Source organism: Hippopotamus amphibius, chromosome 13 (assembly GCF_030028045.1).
Source record: "Hippopotamus amphibius kiboko isolate mHipAmp2 chromosome 13, mHipAmp2.hap2, whole genome shotgun sequence".
Classification (NCBI taxonomy): domain Eukaryota; kingdom Metazoa; phylum Chordata; class Mammalia; order Artiodactyla; family Hippopotamidae; genus Hippopotamus; species Hippopotamus amphibius.
Window position 1 is genome coordinate 30,650,300 of NC_080198.1, and position 18,748 is coordinate 30,669,047.

At 45.9% G+C, this 18,748-nt stretch overlaps 1 protein-coding gene across 2 annotated transcripts in view; it reads right to left on the reverse strand.

Moving 5' to 3' along the window:
* The window catches only part of FLNB (filamin B), a 136,596-nt gene that overhangs the window by 52,662 nt on the left and 65,186 nt on the right, over positions 1 to 18,748 (reverse strand). For both annotated transcript variants that reach the window (XM_057706317.1, XM_057706316.1), the window contains exons 5-18: positions 16,941 to 17,059; positions 15,445 to 15,522; positions 14,396 to 14,558; positions 13,573 to 13,770; positions 10,479 to 10,616; positions 8,821 to 8,947; positions 7,692 to 7,828; positions 6,136 to 6,329; positions 5,163 to 5,276; positions 4,413 to 4,556; positions 4,037 to 4,160; positions 3,539 to 3,699; positions 2,458 to 2,548; positions 2,019 to 2,188 (exon numbers count right to left, since the gene is read on the reverse strand). In XM_057706317.1, coding sequence (XP_057562300.1) covers positions 2,019 to 2,188; positions 2,458 to 2,548; positions 3,539 to 3,699; positions 4,037 to 4,160; positions 4,413 to 4,556; positions 5,163 to 5,276; positions 6,136 to 6,329; positions 7,692 to 7,828; positions 8,821 to 8,947; positions 10,479 to 10,616; positions 13,573 to 13,770; positions 14,396 to 14,558; positions 15,445 to 15,522; positions 16,941 to 17,059 — 1,958 coding nt within the window. The remainder of the gene's footprint in view (positions 1 to 2,018; positions 2,189 to 2,457; positions 2,549 to 3,538; positions 3,700 to 4,036; positions 4,161 to 4,412; positions 4,557 to 5,162; positions 5,277 to 6,135; positions 6,330 to 7,691; positions 7,829 to 8,820; positions 8,948 to 10,478; positions 10,617 to 13,572; positions 13,771 to 14,395; positions 14,559 to 15,444; positions 15,523 to 16,940; positions 17,060 to 18,748) is intronic.

Consider the following 18,748-nt stretch of genomic DNA (forward strand, 5'->3'; position numbering starts at 1 on the left):
TTAGCTGCTCTTCAGAAACGCGAGTTCAAAGCAGAATGAGGATGTCAGCGCCACTCTCCCACCAGATTACAAAGTTCTCGTGCTGCTTCTGCTTGTGAACTGAGGCTCCCCTTTCGTTTACTCACATATGCAGCCATAAACCCACACAAAGCATCCACAGCAACAGGCCCTGTGCTTGGGGCTGATGTGGAAAGATACACGTGACACGATACCCTATTCTTGGAAAGGCACAGAGAAGAGATTTAATCTGTTTTCTTTGCTGTAGAGAAACAGACAGCATTGCAAGCTGCCCAAATAATGAAACAGTAAACCTCACTCTAAACAACAAATAAGCAGGACGAGAGAGGTACCATGGAGTCATCACAGTAGAGACAGGGACTGACAGCACAAATATCCCACCAGGCATGCCAATAGCCCTCAGACCTGCTGTGATCAGAGATATGGATGAACTTGACCTTGGGATGACTCTGAAGTAAGGTGCCTTCCACTCTAGCTGCATTTCAAATGTGACAAAACAGAACTGAGCTCTCGACCTCCACCTCCACCTTGCCTCCACCTCCACCTTGCCTGGCAGCCGGGAGCATCCAGGGCACTGGATTCTAAAGTCCTTTCTCAGGGTGCAGGTCAAAACCTGAGGCTGTCCTGATGTCTGCAACTTACTTTCTAGCAGCTCAGCTGAAACACAAAAAGGTCTACAGATACAGGATCAAGAGTCTCAAACTGTTTTTAGAAGAGTCTATGATCTTGTGATCTTGACCAGCGAGCATGGCCATGCCTTCTGGTACCTTCTTCTAAGGAATGTGGAGAAATGGCAACAAAGATGCTATCAAGCTGGTATTGCCAGTGGTAAGGCTCCCATCAGCCCTGATACCCATCAGCAGGAAAATAATTACCTACTTAGCACTGAACAGCCTGATGAGAAAACAGTATTCGTCTACAAAGGTTTTCATTTTACCATTACTAAAAATGAACCCTTGTTAGGGTAAAAAGAAACCACAGGAAGAAACACACGTGGAGATAAAAGGTCACACAAGAACCTGAGCTAGAAAACCTGCACTGCCAGGGAAGTTCTCATAGTAAAGATTCCATTTCCAAGGATTTATAGCCCCTTGTGCAGGGGGCACCCACACCTTTCCCTCATCCTTACTGTACCCCTCATTCTTCCCCACTGCACTCTGGCCAGGTCCTCACTGAGAGGGCCTGGGGAAGGAGTGATGCTTCTCCAACACTGCTTCTGCAAAAAGCATAGCCGTTTCTCTCTTACAAATGGCATTTCTCACATGGGGGGAATCTTCTTCAAAAATGAAGGAATCTCAGACATTTGGAGTGACTGTTTAGAACCTGATGCATAAGTGGTAGAATTCAGGCTTTTTTATAGGAGTATGTGTTCCCCAGACCCTAGAGGTGTAGCCATGAATCAAAATTTTAAACAAGTAAACATGAATTCATACGGAGAGGTAGATTGTTAGGCCCTTCTTGCCTAAAACAATCAGGGCAAACCAGCTGGAATGACAAAACCCCGTTTGTATTCCTGTATTTTGTAAAAGGGAATAATTTAGTGCTTGAAGTACCATCTTGGGCTTGAGGGACTAACGGCTCTTCGAGAAAGACCCCACTGCACCACCTTGCAGAAAGGGTAAGCTAAGGCAAGTGGGCCAGCAAGGACAAAGGCGTGGCAATTCTTTCCCTGTCAGTAACTAATAAAAGACTAAAAGGCAGGTGGTAAGGATGGGAGAATGTATATAAAAGAGAAGCAGACACTAGGTCGAATTTCAAGAGCTCGGCATTTCTCTGCTAAAACCCAGAACAGAGGTGGGACACTGTGGTGCGAGAGAACAAGCCAGCTTCCTGCTTGTTCTTGGGGAATCCTCCAGGCCCTAATGACAGAACGAACCAGGTGTCTGTCAGCGTTAACAGAGAGGTTCAGAAGGAAAGGGTGAATCTCTTCCTCCCACAGAGGCGCACAGAGCACCCCCTGGTGTCCAAAGTGACCCAGCCCTGCTAGGGAGGGGCCCTACCTGCTGGGTGGGTGTGTACTTAACGGTGTGGGAGTAGTCATAATTATCGATGATATCCAGATCCTTCACGGCGTCGCCAGGAAGGGGGCTGCTGAACTGCACGTTGAGCGGGGCTTTCCCGGCCCCTTTGGTGTAGACAGTGAAGTGGGTGGGTTTCCCATTTTCCACACCTGGGAGGAGACAAGTGCAGTGAGGAGACAGACCCGGATGGAGGGGTTTCACTTTTAGAACCAGTCTGACAGGTTCATCAGCACTGCTTCCACGAGGCAGTTAGGTGGAGACAGGGGCTGGCACTCAACCACAGCCAGCGGCTCAGCTGAGCACAGCCCTTGTTGAACCGGAGCCCCGACAGAGCACCTGCTCTGGGGAAGGTGAGTCCCTCACGGCCCCGCACCAACCACGTCCACCAGGGTGACCTTGTGCACACGTGCCACCTTACCTGCTTTGCTGAGCCCCGGGCCTTCTGCCTTCACTTTGCTGGCGTCGTGGGACGGGTCGACTTTGACTCTGAAAGGGCTGGTGGGAATTTCCTGTAGCAGAGACACTGTCTCAGTAGGAAGGTCCCTGAAGCCACTGCCTGAGCTTAGCCTTCTGCCCAAAGCAAAGGGGGAGACCCCAGCACGACTTCCACTCTAGCGGGTGGTGAGTAACTTCTGTTACCACCAGTCAAGTCTTCACACGCTAGCATCAGATAAGGACCATCAGGGGTCACTCGTGAATGCCTGGATCCCTGACATCACAGCTAAAGGAGAGGTTTCCACAAACCAACTTGATAACTCTTAGCCTTTAACACCAAATGCTGAGTACTTAGGATGTAAAAATATTACCGAGAATAAAACCCCAAACAACAATAACACATGGGGTCACAGGAGGGAAAGGGACATTCCTCCAGGGACAGCAGAGAGCTAGGGTTTGAGGAATGCAAGGAACGGATTAGAAACGCAAATGATTGTAATTCTTTGAAAAGAATCTTGCAGGATAAAGGCAGAACGGGTTAAGTGGATGAAGCCAACTCAAGACCAATACCTTTAGGCACAGAACTCTCTCCTGAGGTCCCTATCTTTAAGTAAGATGAATTTCAATCACCAGGATTCCATTATTCCCTGTTTTAGGGTGGTGCTCCTCCTCCTCTTCACTACCACATGTAAATATGAACTCCAACTGAAATTCAAAACTCCTCTCCCTAGAAAAGTTTAAAGCCTGAGGCCAAGGTCATCGTTTCAAAGAAAGTGAAGTGGAACACCTCTAGAGATTACGTTTCATTCAAAAACCTGATGGAAGTTTGTAACAATCCAATTTCTTTCCAGAGTCTGGCTTTTAACCACTGACTACACGGCCCCGCTCTTGTTAGAAAGTGGTAAAATTTTAGTTCTGGGTGTTTTTGTTCCTTCTTGGCTTTACGGAACCAGAGAGGAAAACTATTGGGCAGAGTTCTCAAGACACCTTCCCTGTCGCTAAAAATAAACAAAAAGGAAATACGCACACAGGTGGCCAGGAAGAACCCAAGCCCAAACACACACCTGAGAGGCAAAGAGAACTTTGATAGTGTATCGCCCAGCGGCAGGAGGCACATATTTGACAGTAAACGTGTCATTGGCGTTGTGAATAATGTCAAAATCCACGTCTTCCTCATCGTCACTTAACACCCGGGCATCACATTTAATGCCAACGCTGACGTCACCTGGAACAGACCAGCTTATTAGCACCAGTTTACAAGAAACAGCACATCCCATGCAATTGCTTCCAGCTCAGGCTCACACCCCAGAAAAGCACTTGGGAAGTTTCCAGTAAGAAACCTCAGAAAGGGATGGTTTAAATCAAGGTTTTGCAGAATGGATGGAGGATTAGCAAAGACGTCACCACAGAACCGACAAAAAGGCGCATCAGATGAACAATTAACCTATTCAGGTGAACTAATATTTCCTGGTTCAAAGCTCACCACCCTTCAATGTCACAAAGAGAACTTCCTTCCCCAAGAAGCGACAAGCACTGTGTTTTTGGGTGAAGCCCCCGCTCACCTTCGCCGGCCTCGGTACAGTCCACTGTGAAGTGAGTAGGCTCATGTGCCTTCAGTCCACTTCTCTCCACTCCTGGCCCAAACACTCTGACCTTCTGGGGATGGCTACCCTGCCCAATGTTGACCTAGAGAGGACAGAGAGAAAAGTTGTAATCAAGTTCTTCTCCATGTGGACCCAGTAAAGACACCGTCAGTGGTTAGAACGTTATACTTCTGTGCAATCTAGGGCACTCAGCTCTTTGGGCCACTCCATCTTCCAAGGCCCACCAAGCATGGGTCTTTCCATATATCTGCCTTGACGATCAAGCATGGAGCCCAGACCAGCCTCAGGACTGGGGTTTTTTATATCACGACCAGGATTCCACCTCACAACCTACCCTGTAAGGGCTGTGTGGGATGTTGACACCACCCCAGACCACGGCAATGGTGTGCTTGATGGGCTTAACGGGGGTGTACGAGCAGGCGTAGGTACCGTCCATCCGGCTCTTCATCTGGATGTCAACGGGCTGCCCTTCCCCGTCCTGCAAAAGGTCAGAGGCTAAGAACAGAGCTGGCCCTCACACTGTCACCATCAAACAGGGCCACCGTGGCCTCCCATGACAACCAAATCACCACTCACTCATCCAACAAGATTCACAGAGCGCCTACGATAGGCCATGTTCCCACAGCACAATGAACGCAAGTGATAAAACACTACATGCATTTATTCATCTTAATGACTAAGGGCAAATGGGCCCAAAAGAAAGCCATAGCACTCAATGCTTCTTAATGTTGCATTTAAATCCTTGGGCAAAATTCAATTAAATTAGATAAACATATGTGATAAGCCCTTGTTACAAACCCTCGCATCACGGCCTAGGTAGCTTCAGCCACACTGGAGGACATTTACAGGGAGATCTGAAACAATCAAGCCTCGTTTCCACGGAACACAAATCATAAAGATGAGAAAAGCACCCTGCTTTACATGTTATAACCTCCTTTAGTCGTCACGTAAACCCCGTGAGACAGTCTTATTTGCAGTGTGTGGACAAGAAAACTGGGGATCAGATGGACTGAGTGACTTGCCATTATATGGAAGGATCCTGTTACCTGACAATTACCTGCACAGATGGCCCCTAGAAACTTACCTGAGCAAATATCTTTAAGGGAGCTTTTCTGGCATCCTTAGGATCCACGGTGAACTCAGCCAAGTTGTTGACAATGCACCCAGATTTCTCCAAACCTGGCCCATATGCTTGCACCTGGGGCAAAGGGCCAACAGTGATTCTCCTTCTGTGTAATGCCCTAACTACGCCTCTATCAGAAGACTGGTAACCAGTAACCTGTGCAGTAACCAGGGCAGGAACCTCCAGCCACCCCCAGTTTCAATGCTCCTGGCTTGGCAGGGGCTCAGAACCTTTCCCACTGACAACATTCCAGACATTTGCAGCCCCCAGAGAGCAAAGGACCAGCAGCTGGCCAAACATGAGCAGCTACCAGCCTGGACTGATGTCACCCTACGGTCAGCTGTCCAGGTGGGCCAGCAGCAGCGCACATGGCAGGGGGAGGGGCTTCCCGGCATCCGCCAGGCTGGCTGGGACTTGATGCTCATCGGCCTGCTAAACATCTGAGAGAAGCTCCTGAAAACACTGCAAACACTGCTCCAATCTAAGAGAAGGGGAGCTGGGGAGAAAAGTTTAAATAAAAACCTTTATCTGTGGAGCACCTCGAAAGAATAACGATAAAGAGTGGCAAGACTGAAATATGATGCCCGGGGTTGCAGAAAATGGCAGCTTACGGAGCCCCCTTCTGTGGGCCAAGCACTGTGGCTAAGGGCTGTCTTTCTTCAAGTTACCTCCTTGAATCATGCCAGAAACTCTAGGAAGCAGACACTAGGTATTGTTCCCATTTTACAGAGTCAGAGAGGTAAGTTAGTCGCCCAATGTTAGAAACGTCCGAAGAGGTACTACCGGGCTTCTAATTCAGGCCTTTTCCCTTCCTAAGCTCTAAAAGGCTCTTCTCTGCGATTTCCCCATGTGCTGCTCGAGGAAACTCTGTGGGCACTGGGAAGGGTGCCAGGAGTCAGAGAAGAGGGGAGAGAAACAGGACAGGTTGGTTCACCAGATCCGGGTCGCAGTCTCCCGAGGCCGGGTGGATGTAGGCCATGTAGGGACTGTCCTTGACGTCCTCATCGTCACACATGATGTGAACGGCATATTCACCGGGCTCCTTGGGCCAGTACCTGACATCACACGAGCCGTCGTTCTGGTCGTCATATGCGATCTTTGCCTGGGAGGGGCCTTCAATGGCAAACCCTGGGGGGTGGGGGGATGGGGGGGAGGGCCCCCTGGTTACACCGAGGAAGGCATCTAATCTGGGTTACTACCAACCCACACCCTCTGCCTCCCAGAAAACCAAGTATTAGCCAGAAGACTGAAATCTGTTTGTGTCTCTTTCCCACAAAATCAAGCCTACAGAGTCTTCACTAGAGAGGGAAGGCTGGATTTTATACTTTTTTTTTTTTTTTTAACATCATCAAACAGGAAGGTCAACCAGCAAATCTTTCCCTTGGCAATACTGCCACATGAGCCGAATGCCTTAAAACAATGCCCACCCTTTGCCCCACCAAATCTACTTCTGGGCTTTTATATGAAGGAAATAACCGAGGATACAGGTAGACAGATACAAGGATATAGATTCAGCACTGTTTTTACAGCAAAACTCTGGAAATAACTGGGGAGCCTAATAGTAGCTGTATCCATGCACTGGAATTCCACAGAAGCTGTGGGAAATCAAGACAAATCCTGTATTTGTCTTCGGCAGAAAGATATAAAGGCTACTACCCCCAGACATTTTTGGAGCAGATCAATATTTGTATGCCTGTGTACAGGGAAAAAGTATGCAAGGATATACCTAAAGGTTTAATATTACCTCTAGTCTTCAAGGATATACTAAGATGTTTATTATTCCTCGAAAAAGAAAAAGAAAATGTGATTTCCTGTTTTTCCCTCTTTGCTTATTTCTATTAGCTAATACAGAGGTCTGCAAACTTTGGCCTCTGGGTCAAATCTGACCCACTGCCTGTTTTTGTAAATAAAGAACACAGCCATACTCCTTCATCTATGTATTTTCTATGGCTGGTTTCATGCTTCAACGGCAGACTCATATAGTTGTGACAGAGAGAATATGACCCGCAATACTGAAATATTTGCTATCTGGTCCTTCACAGAGAGAGAGGTGCTGAGCACTGTTCTAAAATGACCATATACACATCAGATGTTTACTTAAAATATACTCAATCATGCTCCCAAGAGTATTAAAACTTCCCAAATTTCTAATATCGACAAAATTCATTTGTTCATCTAAACTAAGGATCAGCCACTAATATCTGCCACGTGCCTACTATGTTCCTGGCACTGTTTTAGGCATAACATCCATAGAAAGCCTCTGCCCTCAAGGTCTAGTGGATGAATGAATGCTGGTGCCAGGGGCAGAGGGCAAGAGGAAGGGCAGGGGGAAGTGGGGATGGCAATTCCAGAGCAGTACCCAGAGGTAGCCTCAGGTGTCAGGAGGCTGGGAGGCCCAGGGTAGTGAGGATCAGGAGGCCTCAACACACAGTCTGACCCACAGTCCAGGTGCCCTGCAATCTCAGCTCGCCAGAAGCTGCTTCCACTTACCCAGAGACCCCACTTCAGAGCCAATGGACTCTACCACGAAGTCCGCTGACCGTCCAACAATCCCGCCGTGGAGGCCAGGGCCCCACGCACGGACTTTCTGCATGCCTGCTTCAGGGCCAACTTGAACTTCAAAGGGGCTGGAAGAAAAGGAACAGAGGAAGCATTAAGAGGAGCAAAGAAGGGGCTACATACAGCCATAAGCTCTTTACACATATTCTTTCCACTGGCCTGATCCTTTTACCTGCCGTCCCACTCTCCAGCCAAGCCTTTCCTCGACACAGGTTCCCCCACAACCATTGTTATGTCAACAATATCATGTAATGGGGCTGCTTCAAGCCACACCACCTTGCAGTATCCTGGTCATTTGCCTTCTGTGTGCAGGGCTCATCAGACTGTGAGCCGTGGAAGGCTAAGAGAGTGCATACTTTTCTACCTGCTGCGTATGCTGTAACAAGAAAACTAGGTGGACTAGGCTTTATCTCATACATGAATGAATGTGCTTTAACTCTGGCACAGGAGATTTTAAAAAGTTTGCTTAGATTCTCAGAAACTTATAATACACCCAGATATTTCTCAAGGTAAACTGAATTTATTCAGAGTTTGAAGCTGCCCCCAGGAAAGCTGGAAAGTATGTGAAAGCAGGGAAGGCAACTGAAGCCCACAAGGCAAAGCTGTAGACTGTGTCCCTCGGCTCCTGACCACACTCGCATAGAGGATTTTAATGTAAACCATAGCAGATTTTGCCATTTTATCCGTGGCATTCCTGAACAGAGGCACACACTGAAAGAAAGAGACTCTCAGTTTATATAAGGGGGTATAGACACAGAGTCCATTTGCTCTGTATTACTGTTCCTGCTGGCTTCTCTGCCTTCTACCAGCCCCAAACCGCCAGCATTTGATTTAAAGCAAGGCAGCTGAAACCACAGCGACTTTCTGCTGCTTTTGAGACCAGGCCAAATGTCTGTGTGCTGCTCTGAAGTAAAAAAAAAAAAAAGGAAGAAAGAAAGAAAGAAAAAACTTTCAACAAAGCAGCTCTCTTTCCCTCCTGCAGCCCAGGAAGCAACCACTACAACCCCGCCCTGGGCCGAGCATGCCTCTGGAGAAGATGCAGCTGCAGCTGGAGACTCACCTCTTTGGAATGTGGTGTCCCCCCCATGTGATGGCGATGCTGTATTTCCCCGGGGTGCTGGGGTAATACTCAAATGCATAGACTCCATCCAGAAAGCCCTTCTGCTTCACCAGCTCCTCCAGACCCTCTGTGGGAAGGAAGCACACCATCTTTCCAATGTAATCCTAGGCTCAGAACCAGAATCCGCAAGATAAGAACAGAAACACGGCGACATCCACAAAACATAAGCCACGTAGGAAAACTAAGTGGACTGCCTCAGAGTGTGGCGACCCCTCCACCCCAAATTGAGAGATTACTCCAAAGCGGAAAACAGACCCAGGTCTACTTCAAAGCAAGGGGAAATAGAAGATTTCCCAGCTCACTGGCTTTAAAAGCTCTCTCAGCTATGAGGCCCTGAACCTCCAGGGTCTGTATAAAGAGAAATCTAGTCACAGCTCAATATTTCTCAATGATCAAAGCCACCCGTCTTAGCCGGCCACAAAAACTGGAGAGGCAGTGAACCCTTATGAGTATTTGGCATGAGTCTGAGGTTCATATCCTGACATATCATTTCCAACTAAAACCAGACAATGAAAGGGAGAAAGCTCTTGTACGCTATCTCCAAGAGGACAGGTTTAAGAGGCTACCCCACAAACTCCAGACTGAGCCATCAGGCAGGAACTTGTTTTATGTTGAGTCCTGAGGTTTGGCTGGGAAAGCCATTTAGTCAAAGAAGAATCCGAGGTCAGAAAAAAAAAAACGCCTCTTCAGTTCCTGTAGCAACAAGCCAAGAGGTAGGGCAGCCCCAGAGCAGCCTGACTCCAGGTCTGGGCATTCTAGAACCTTGGCTGCCCTCAGGGCACAGCCTGCCCCAAAGCTCAGTGCTCTGAGATCAAATATTAACTTTCTGGAGCTCAGAACACTCCTGCCCCAGCCTGTTAGGGACACAAAGGGTGAGAGCAGTCCTGGAGCAGGCAGCTCAAGATTCCACAGAGCCGGGGAGTGAAACCGCCAAGGCTGCTGCACCTGCAACTAGAAATGCCGAGCACCTTCTCTGATGCGGGAGAAAACTCGAGGACAGAGTAGATACCCGTCCTCCTGTCTGCTGTCTCCTTTCCCGAGAGAGGAAGAATGAGTAGTAGGGTGCGATGCACTCCTCCACATATGGCATTTATCTACAGAGAAAACTTCATCTTAGGGAATTTATTCTCCTTCTATAAGCACTGATCATAGTAATTAGGTGCCTGCCATAATTTCATCGTCTATAAAATGTAACCTGTACTGGGAAAATTACTGGCTTTGGAGACTGGGCTTGAATTTCAGCTCAGATGCTTACAAGCTGTGTGACCTTAGACAAGACCCTTCCTCTCTGAGCCTAGGTTTCCTCAAATAAAGAAAATGGGCCACTTCATGTTGTTGTTCCAACTCCATTATTTATTTCTATTCCCAGAAGCCTTAATATAATGTGAGGTTGCCAAGCCACCACAGTTCCCACATCCAGGGCAGACATTACTAAATGATCACCATTCCCTTCGGCATGGAGCCCAGAGAGCCTCATGTCTTTCACACAACTCTCTGGGATTAATCACTCAGAACTGGCTGTGCGATGAAATCCACATGTCATGGCTGCAAAGTTAGCCGAAAACACACCTGAGATGGGGAAACAAAGGAGTACTTACTAGGACCCTTTACGGTTACACCAAGCTCTCCACTTCCAGCAGCTTTGGTGTCAACCTTGAAGTCTGCAGTTTCTCGGATCCGAATGCCTTTAGGCTGCAGGCCTCGGCCACTGGCCCGGCAGGCGTTTGGGTTGCAGGCTGCAAGCACAATTTCGACATCAATCCAACCTTTCATTCCTTAGTCCGAGTTGAGCAAGCCAAGGTAACTTTGAGCCACCCGCCAAGAAAATGTTTGCTTTGCACAAAGAGTATGCAGCAGTTGCCCGAGACCAGGGGTCCCGTTCAGGGAGCACACCAGGCTAGCAAATAAAGACACAACATAACTTTGTCCAGCCACACTGCACAGGGACTGGGGGAAAAGTTACTTTGGCAAAGAAAGCAGGAGAGCACAGCATGGATTCGCTGGGTTCCTGGTACTGGCTGAATTCTGGCGTTTATCCTCTCGGTGGTGAAAGTGAGTTAAGATCTAGGGCTGGACATTGTTCAAACCTCATGGCCATACTCAAGGGCCCAGTAACTGGGAAGACTGGACCTTTTCAAGTCTACTTGGAAAATGTAGCACTTGAAAACATCTGACCTGGTTCCAAACTTTGGAACAGCCATTTCTGAAAGTTTAAACGTTGTCGTCTTCCGCAGGAAGTGCCAGAGGATAGCTCAAAATAAGACCAGATCAACCCCACTTCGGCCAAAGCAGACAAACATTTTAGTGCTGTCTGTTACAAGGTCCTCGGAATGTGGGCGGCTATAAATGCAATAATTAAGAATAAACACCTCTCTCAATTTGAATTCCAGATCAAGTGAAAAAACCTAAAGTTGTATAAGTCTAAAAATTAAAGACAAAGGTACCTTCTAACATTCCTTACATAAGAGGTCTGCAAAACTGTTTCATGGTAACAGTTTTTTATCAGAAGGTTGATAAAAGACATCATTGTGCCCTAGGACTGTTCTGGTAACACGAGCGACCCTCTCATTAAGTATAGAAATGGGAGATTAATGGGTAAAATGTCATGTTGTTCCTTTCCAAATCTGACACTGCATACCTGACAGCTCTCTATACACTAAGGGATCACAGAATCCAGAAGACAAGACTCTTTACTCCATAGAAGGAAAGTAATTCCTGCTCTGGCTTCTCCTTCCTACAATGTGCTCAGTTGGACATTCCCAAAGAGACATACACACACCCTTGGAGTAGAGATGACTTTACGTGGTTCCTGAAGGAGCATAAGTTTATGGTGGCACTCTATGGCAAGTGATGTTGATTTTCTATTGTGAAACTGATATAAGGTTTTTTTTTAAATTTATTTATTTATTGGCTGCGTTGGGTCTTCAGTGCTGCACATGGGCTTTTTCTAGCTGTGGCGAGTGGGGGCTACTCCTCGTTGTGCTGTGTGGGCTTCTTATTGCAGTGGTGTCTCTTGTTGTGGAGCACAGGCTCTAGGCACGCGGGCTTCAGTAGTTGTGTCACACAGGCTCAATAGTTGTGGCTTGCCGGCTCTAGAGCACAGGCTCAACAGTTGTGGTGCACGGGCTTAGTTGCTCCACGGCATGTGGGATCTTCCTGGAGCAGGGATCGAACCCTTTGGCAGGTGGATTCTTAACCACTGCGCCACCTAGGAAGTCTCTTCTTTTATCTTATAATCATTTAAGTGGAGGAAGGGTTAGTACATCAAAAGAAAAACTCTATTAATTAAATATTAACTAGAACAAGTAATAGATGCATATACCAGAAATGAAAAAAGTAGTCCATGACAGAGAGGAAGTCAGAAAACACCCTCAGCATTAGCAAAGCTGTTCAAAATTCTTCCCTGCATTATGTCAAAGGGAGTTCTGTTTCTGAATACATTGGGTTTTGTGTTTTTTTTCCTTTGTTAAACGGAGAAAAGTTGGTCATACCAGAAATAAGTCACAACAGGACGACAGGACTTCCCTTGGAAGGTTTAAATGTGTCTTTAAAAAACAATCAAAAACACTCATGGAAATTCTGAACATGGGCAACAGTCTCAACATCAAAAGGATAACTGCTGAGTTCATATAAAAATTAAATGGAACTAAAGAGTCTGAAGGAAACCACCTGATTTTCCACCATCTTGAGATGTCTCAGAGATGTTTAGATATAATTAGAGAGTGGTCTGGGGTCTGGCTGGACAAGTGGTACTAACACCTGCACTGTAATTTCCCAAGGTCACAAACAACACAGGTCCAGGTGACATTTGCAGGCGGCACAAAGAAATGGCATGGAAGCCCCACCCAACCAGCCCTTACCAAGCAAGATGCCTCTGCCCCAGTGCTTTCAACTAGGAAGCCAACAGCTTCGGGGTCCAGGCTGGCCCATAGGCAGGATTCAGAAGAGGAAGCCAGGTCTGCAGGCGCAGATGCAGAGGACAGAACAGGGAAAGGCAAGTATTGGTTAGAAAAGGTAGCAGAGTTGGGGGGCGGGGGGGGGGAGGAGTAACAAAGTCAGAAGGAAAGAGTCAAACATTAAAGAAAAATGCATGCTTCTGGCTGCAGAGGGAGTTTAATAGCATGGTTAAGGGATCGACAGAGACCACGCTTCTATTCCTACTGATGCCTACTCCATACTCACTGATAGCTTACGACACCTAAGCCCTACTGTCTCCACCTGCAAACTGGGGATCACAATAGCCCCAGAACACACTGGCTAGTGTCATGATTAGATGCAGTCATGCTCAGTGCCTAACAGCTAGTAAAGGAGGCTGCAGGGCACCAGCAATGCCACTGCTGTTAACCTCAGTGAAAGACACCACCTCCTCAAACAGCTTCAGTCCTGCATCTCTCAATGAAGATCATGAATCCTGGTAGGAGTGTTTTGGGGGCGGATAAAATAGGTTAATGCAAGTGAAGCACTTAGGTCACTGCATGGCTCACAGGAAGATATGAGTATTAATACCTTGAGGACAAAGTAGATACTAGTACTAATGTCTTGAGGATACTTCCTGCCAAAGGGACCCTGGCAGCAAACGGACAGACCTGAGTTCAGTGCTGGGTCCTGACCATTCTTGTGGCCTCACAGCCCAGTCACGCACAGCGAGCCTGAATGCCAGAAGCAGATATGGTCAGCTACCCCAGCACTCACCTTCCCCAACCTGTACAGCGAAGGGACTCTTGGGAATGGTGTCCCCAGCAAAGGAGACCTTGACCACGTGGGGGCCAGGCTGCACTGGTTTGTACACACATCGATACACCTGGTTTCCTCTGTCTTCCACGAGCAACTCCACAGTGTTCTTCCCTTGGGGATCTTCCACCTCCACAACAATGTCGCCCACGCCAGCACCTAGGAGACAGAGAGCATTCCAGGAGCCCAAGTCACCCTCTAGAAAGCTCTCTGCTGATGAAGGCAAAAGTAGGTATAAAATGCAAACCGCAGGAGACAAAGAGGCACTCAGAAGGTCCACACCCAGACCTGTTTCCTGGAGGAGGGGAGGAGGGTCATAGCCAACTTTCCTTTTCCCCCATTCTCTAGTTTCTAAATTTTCTACACTCAAAAGAAAGCTGACAATTCAAGAACTGTGTTTTATTCACACCTCTTCTTACCAGCCCCCCAAAGGACCTTGCGTAGGGTTTGGTCCAGCAGATGATTCTTAAACCTTAGTTTCTTTGGAATATTTATTTAGTCAAGTCACAAATGTGACTTGTTTTCATAATCTGATTTTAATAATCATAGCTTTTGATTAATAATTATTAATTATTATTAATTGATCATTAATAATCAAAGTTAAGCTTGAGTGTAAGATTTTAGAGAAGAAAAGCTGGTTTTGAAAAAATGTAAGAATATAAGCAACACATTTGAAAAAGCTGCTTTTGTTGTTGGTTGTTCATTTAAAAGACAGAAGGTCAGGCATCTCAAGCTTTCAGGCTCCTGAGGATTATCTCAGGCATTGGAAGAGGAGAGGTGTTACCTGCCGTGTAGATGTCAAAGTAGGTGGGCTTATTGGCAATGTTCCCTACAGCTTCCAAGCCTGGGCCCTTTGCAGTGACTTTACTGGCATCTCCCTGGGCCTTGTCGACATTCACTTCGAATGGGCTCTTGGAGATGTGCTGTCCTGCAAAGAGGACTGTGACCTGCAAGTGACAGGCAAATGAGACACGTTTCCTGCTCAGCAAGAACACTGTATCAAGCCAAATGCCCTGATAACCTTCTCTTCCGTCCTCCTAACCATACACACAAAGGTGCTGGAACCAGGAGCCCTGGGGAAGCGGCCTCAATGGGATTCCCATCTGGCTCAACAAGCCACACAGCTGGGCCTGGGACATCACGCCTTTAGCAAACTAAAAACACATCAGACATGCCTAAATTAGCCTCTATATATAAGGATATGCACAAACACTTATCTCTAGACACTAGACTCTTTAAGGCAACTGCAAATGGGACCACTGTCCTCACAAAATATAAGGCACTCACAGTTCCAGGATTTCAAACCTAAGAACCAAAGTGTTTTTCAAAGGACCAAGATCATTTTCAGATACATGGATTTGAGACACAGTATCTGTACTTTGTATCTAAACTTTGAGTCAAAGCTCTCATCTTTTAAATTTTAAAGGTTATCAGGTTGGATGGGCCACTGGTCTCCACTATAGTCAACTGGCCTTCTCTGCACCCAGGCTTTGATGCTGACAAAGCCTGCAGAGCACTGTGAAGAGGGATACTTAAGGAAGCGTGAAAGACAAAGAACCCATAGCTTAGCATTTACACTCCAGACTTGCAGCTACAATTATTAGTTACCTAGGGGGAGTCAGAAAACTCTTATGACAATGCAAAGAACTTAGTGGAATTAAACCAATCTGCGCATAGTAGCTGATGTCTCAAGTCTGATTCACAGGGATCCCACATTTTCTACAAACAGAAAGGAAAATCAGAAGTAAACTTCAGAAAACCACTCTTCTTCCACATATATCGAAGCAGGCCCAGAAGAGCAGCGCAAGCAAGGGCCATGATGTCTTTTCTTACTTTGTGCAATCCGGTGACCTTGGGCAGATACTCCACAGAGTATGTCTTGTTCTTATCACTGTCAGGGGTCACTTGTGCCTAGGACAGAAGATGAGTGACAGTTAGAGAAGGTGCTGCATGTGAGTAAAAGCATGCTGTGCTAGTCAAGGTCCTGCAGCAAGGTGCCAGGCTAGGAACCTGCCCTGGCTATTTTCTGACCCACCACTCTTGCAGGATGCCCCAGGAGAGAAGCAGCATGAAGTCGCAGAAACAAAATCACACAGCACAAAAATATAACCAGGTCAGGATTCTCCACTGTCTCAGGGCCGTAACTCTCCAGACAAGACAGACTATGAGGCGAGTAACATATCGACCCAGGAGTTATTAAGCAAGTAACTTTACTAACCCAGGAGTTATTAAGAGCTTATGATGTGGATGGACCTAGAGTCTGTCATTCACAGTGAAGAAAGTCAAAAAGAGAAAAACAAATATCGTATATGAATGCATATATATGGAATCTAGAAAAAATGGTACTGATGAACCTAATTGCAGGGCAGGAGAAGAGACACAGACATAGAGAATGGACTTGTGGACATGGAGGGGAACGGGAGGCTGGGACGAACTGAGGGGGTGGCATTGACATACATACACTACCATGTGTAAAATAGATAGCTAGTGGCAAGCTGCTGTATAGCACAGGGAGCTCAGCTCCACGCTCTGTTGATGACTTAGAGGGGTGGGATTGGGGGTCAGGGTTGGAGGGAGGCTCAAGAGGGAGGGAATATATATATACATATAGCTGATTTACTTTGCTGTACAGCAGAAACTAACACAACATTGCAAAGCAATTATACTATAATAAAACAGAAAAAAGAAAAAAGAAAGTTATCTAATCTGAAAAGAAAAAAAAAAGAGCTTATGAAATGCCAGGCCCAATGTCAGATACCAAAAATAAAACAAATCAGGCACAATTCCTGCCCCAGTGGGAGAAATGGACAATATGCTGGTAAACTTAGAACTTCAGATGGTGCTAAGCACTAGGAATAAAATATAGTTTTAAGGAAGATAAGTAGACAGAAGAAACAGTATGTGCAAAGGCCCTGAGGGAGGAACCAGAGGATGGTCAGCATGGAAAAAGAGTAGGGAATCAGTATTGTTACTGTATTGTATTTTATCAGTATTGTTATTTTATCAATAATTGTACTATTACTGTTATTCTGACCATCAGTATCTAACAAATTCAACTAACCAAGTCTTTAGCTAAATCCAAAATATCCTTTATTTTATAAAAAATTGTGTCCTTGGGTATCAATTTATATGATTTTTCAAGGCACAGCCTTCACGCAAGTTAACTTGAACACCTATAAGCTTTAGGATCCTTTTGGTAAATATAAATAAATAAAACAGCTTTTCTTGTGAGCTTTAATGAGGAAAACAGAGGCACAGTCCTTGGCCCTGTTACAAGCTCCAAAAGTGCCATAGGATGCTAACAGGGGAGGCAGCATCCTCCAACATACCTCCTCTTTGTTCCCTTCTGGGTCCTCAACAAACACCATCACGTCTCCTTGTCCAGCGCTGATGGTGTCCACAGTGAACTTGGCTGGCTGCTTCACCATGTTTCCAGTGGGCTCAATTCCTGTCACAGGTTTACACAAGTATGTTACAAGCTAAGCCAGGCCCCAACACAGGCCATCATCCACCGTGTCTCCTTCAGGGAACTGAGAGATGGGACCCAGACCTGCCGCTGCCACATGAGAGACAGCCACAAACTGTGATGAGGATAATTAAACAGGTCAAAAACTCTTATTCTGCCCTTCCTATTTAAGGAACATCCAATTCTGAAATATTCAGAGCACTTCAGTCAAAAGGCTATACAACCGTGAAAATGATGTGTCAACTAGCAGTGGGGCTTGCCTTGAGGGAGGAGACGAATGAAGCATGGAGGATGGATCAGTTTTTATTAAAGAGCATTTTTGTTTTTTGTTTTGTTTTGTTTTGTTTTTGGCTGCACAGCACAGCTTCCGGGTGCATCCCTTAGTTCCCCAACCAGGGATTGAACCTGGGACACCACAGTGAACGCACTGAATCCTAACCGTTAGACCACAAAGGAACTCCCTAAAGACCATTTTCATATTACTTTAAATGTTTTTAAATTGCATTATTATTTTTTAATTAAACTTTTAATTAAGATGATTGAACAAATTGATTTGAGATAGATTCACATATAGGTGTAAGAAATAATAATAGTCACTATCCAGTTCCTTAAATGGATACATCCTAAAAAGCTCCAGTACAACATCACAACCAGGGAACTAACCACGACAGTCAAGATACAGAACGTTTCCATCCCACAGGGAACCCTCGTGTTGCCTTTTCATAACTACCCCCCTTTGTAACCTCTCACACGACTAACCTGTTCTTCATCTCTATAATTTTATCATTTCTCAAATGTCATATAAATGGAATCACAGATTATGTAATCTTTGTGGATTAGCTTTTTCCACTAAGCATAATTCTCCACAGTTTCAACCAGGTTGTTGCCTGTATCAATAGCTTGTTCTTTTTATCACTGAGTAATATTCCATGTTTAACCATTCACTCTGTGAAGGACATCTGGGTTGTTTCCAACTGTCTATTACTGATAAAGCTGCTATAAACATTCATGCACAGGGCTGTGCGTGAACATAAGTTTTCATCCTTCTGGATAAATGCCAAGGAGCGCAACTGCTCATAGAGTAGCTGCATGTTTTCGTTCTTTTTAACACTGCCAAACTGTGTTCCAGAGTGACTGTAGCATCTTACATTCCCATCAGCAACATATGAGGGTCTTGTCTTTCATCTTCTTAATGGCAAAAAGTTTCAAATTGTTCAAAAAAAATTTTTAAGTAAAATCCAGGCCCTCTGTCTATGCAGCATTTTGAGTTCTGTTTGATATGGTGTCCAGGTAGCCTGTAGGACAGAAGCTAAGGAAGCTTGTCTTGCAAGAGGATGGGGTGATCTGGGAGTGCACCTTTCATTGAGAGAAAGCCCTTGACAGTACACACTATCCAATGCTCGTGTGCCATGCCAAGACCTCAGGATGCAGATCACACTTCTACAAATGTTTTAAGTTTTCTCACTTTGATGAGGTCCAACTGATCATTTTTTTCCTTTTATGGGTCATGCTTCTGGTGTCAAGTCTAGAAATTCTTTGCCCAGTCCTAGATCCCAAAGATATTCTTCTGTATTTTTTTCTGAAAGGTTTATAGTTATGTGTTTCACATTTAAGTCTGTGATCCATTTTGAGTTAATTTTTATATAAAGTATGAGACTTAGGCCAAGGTTC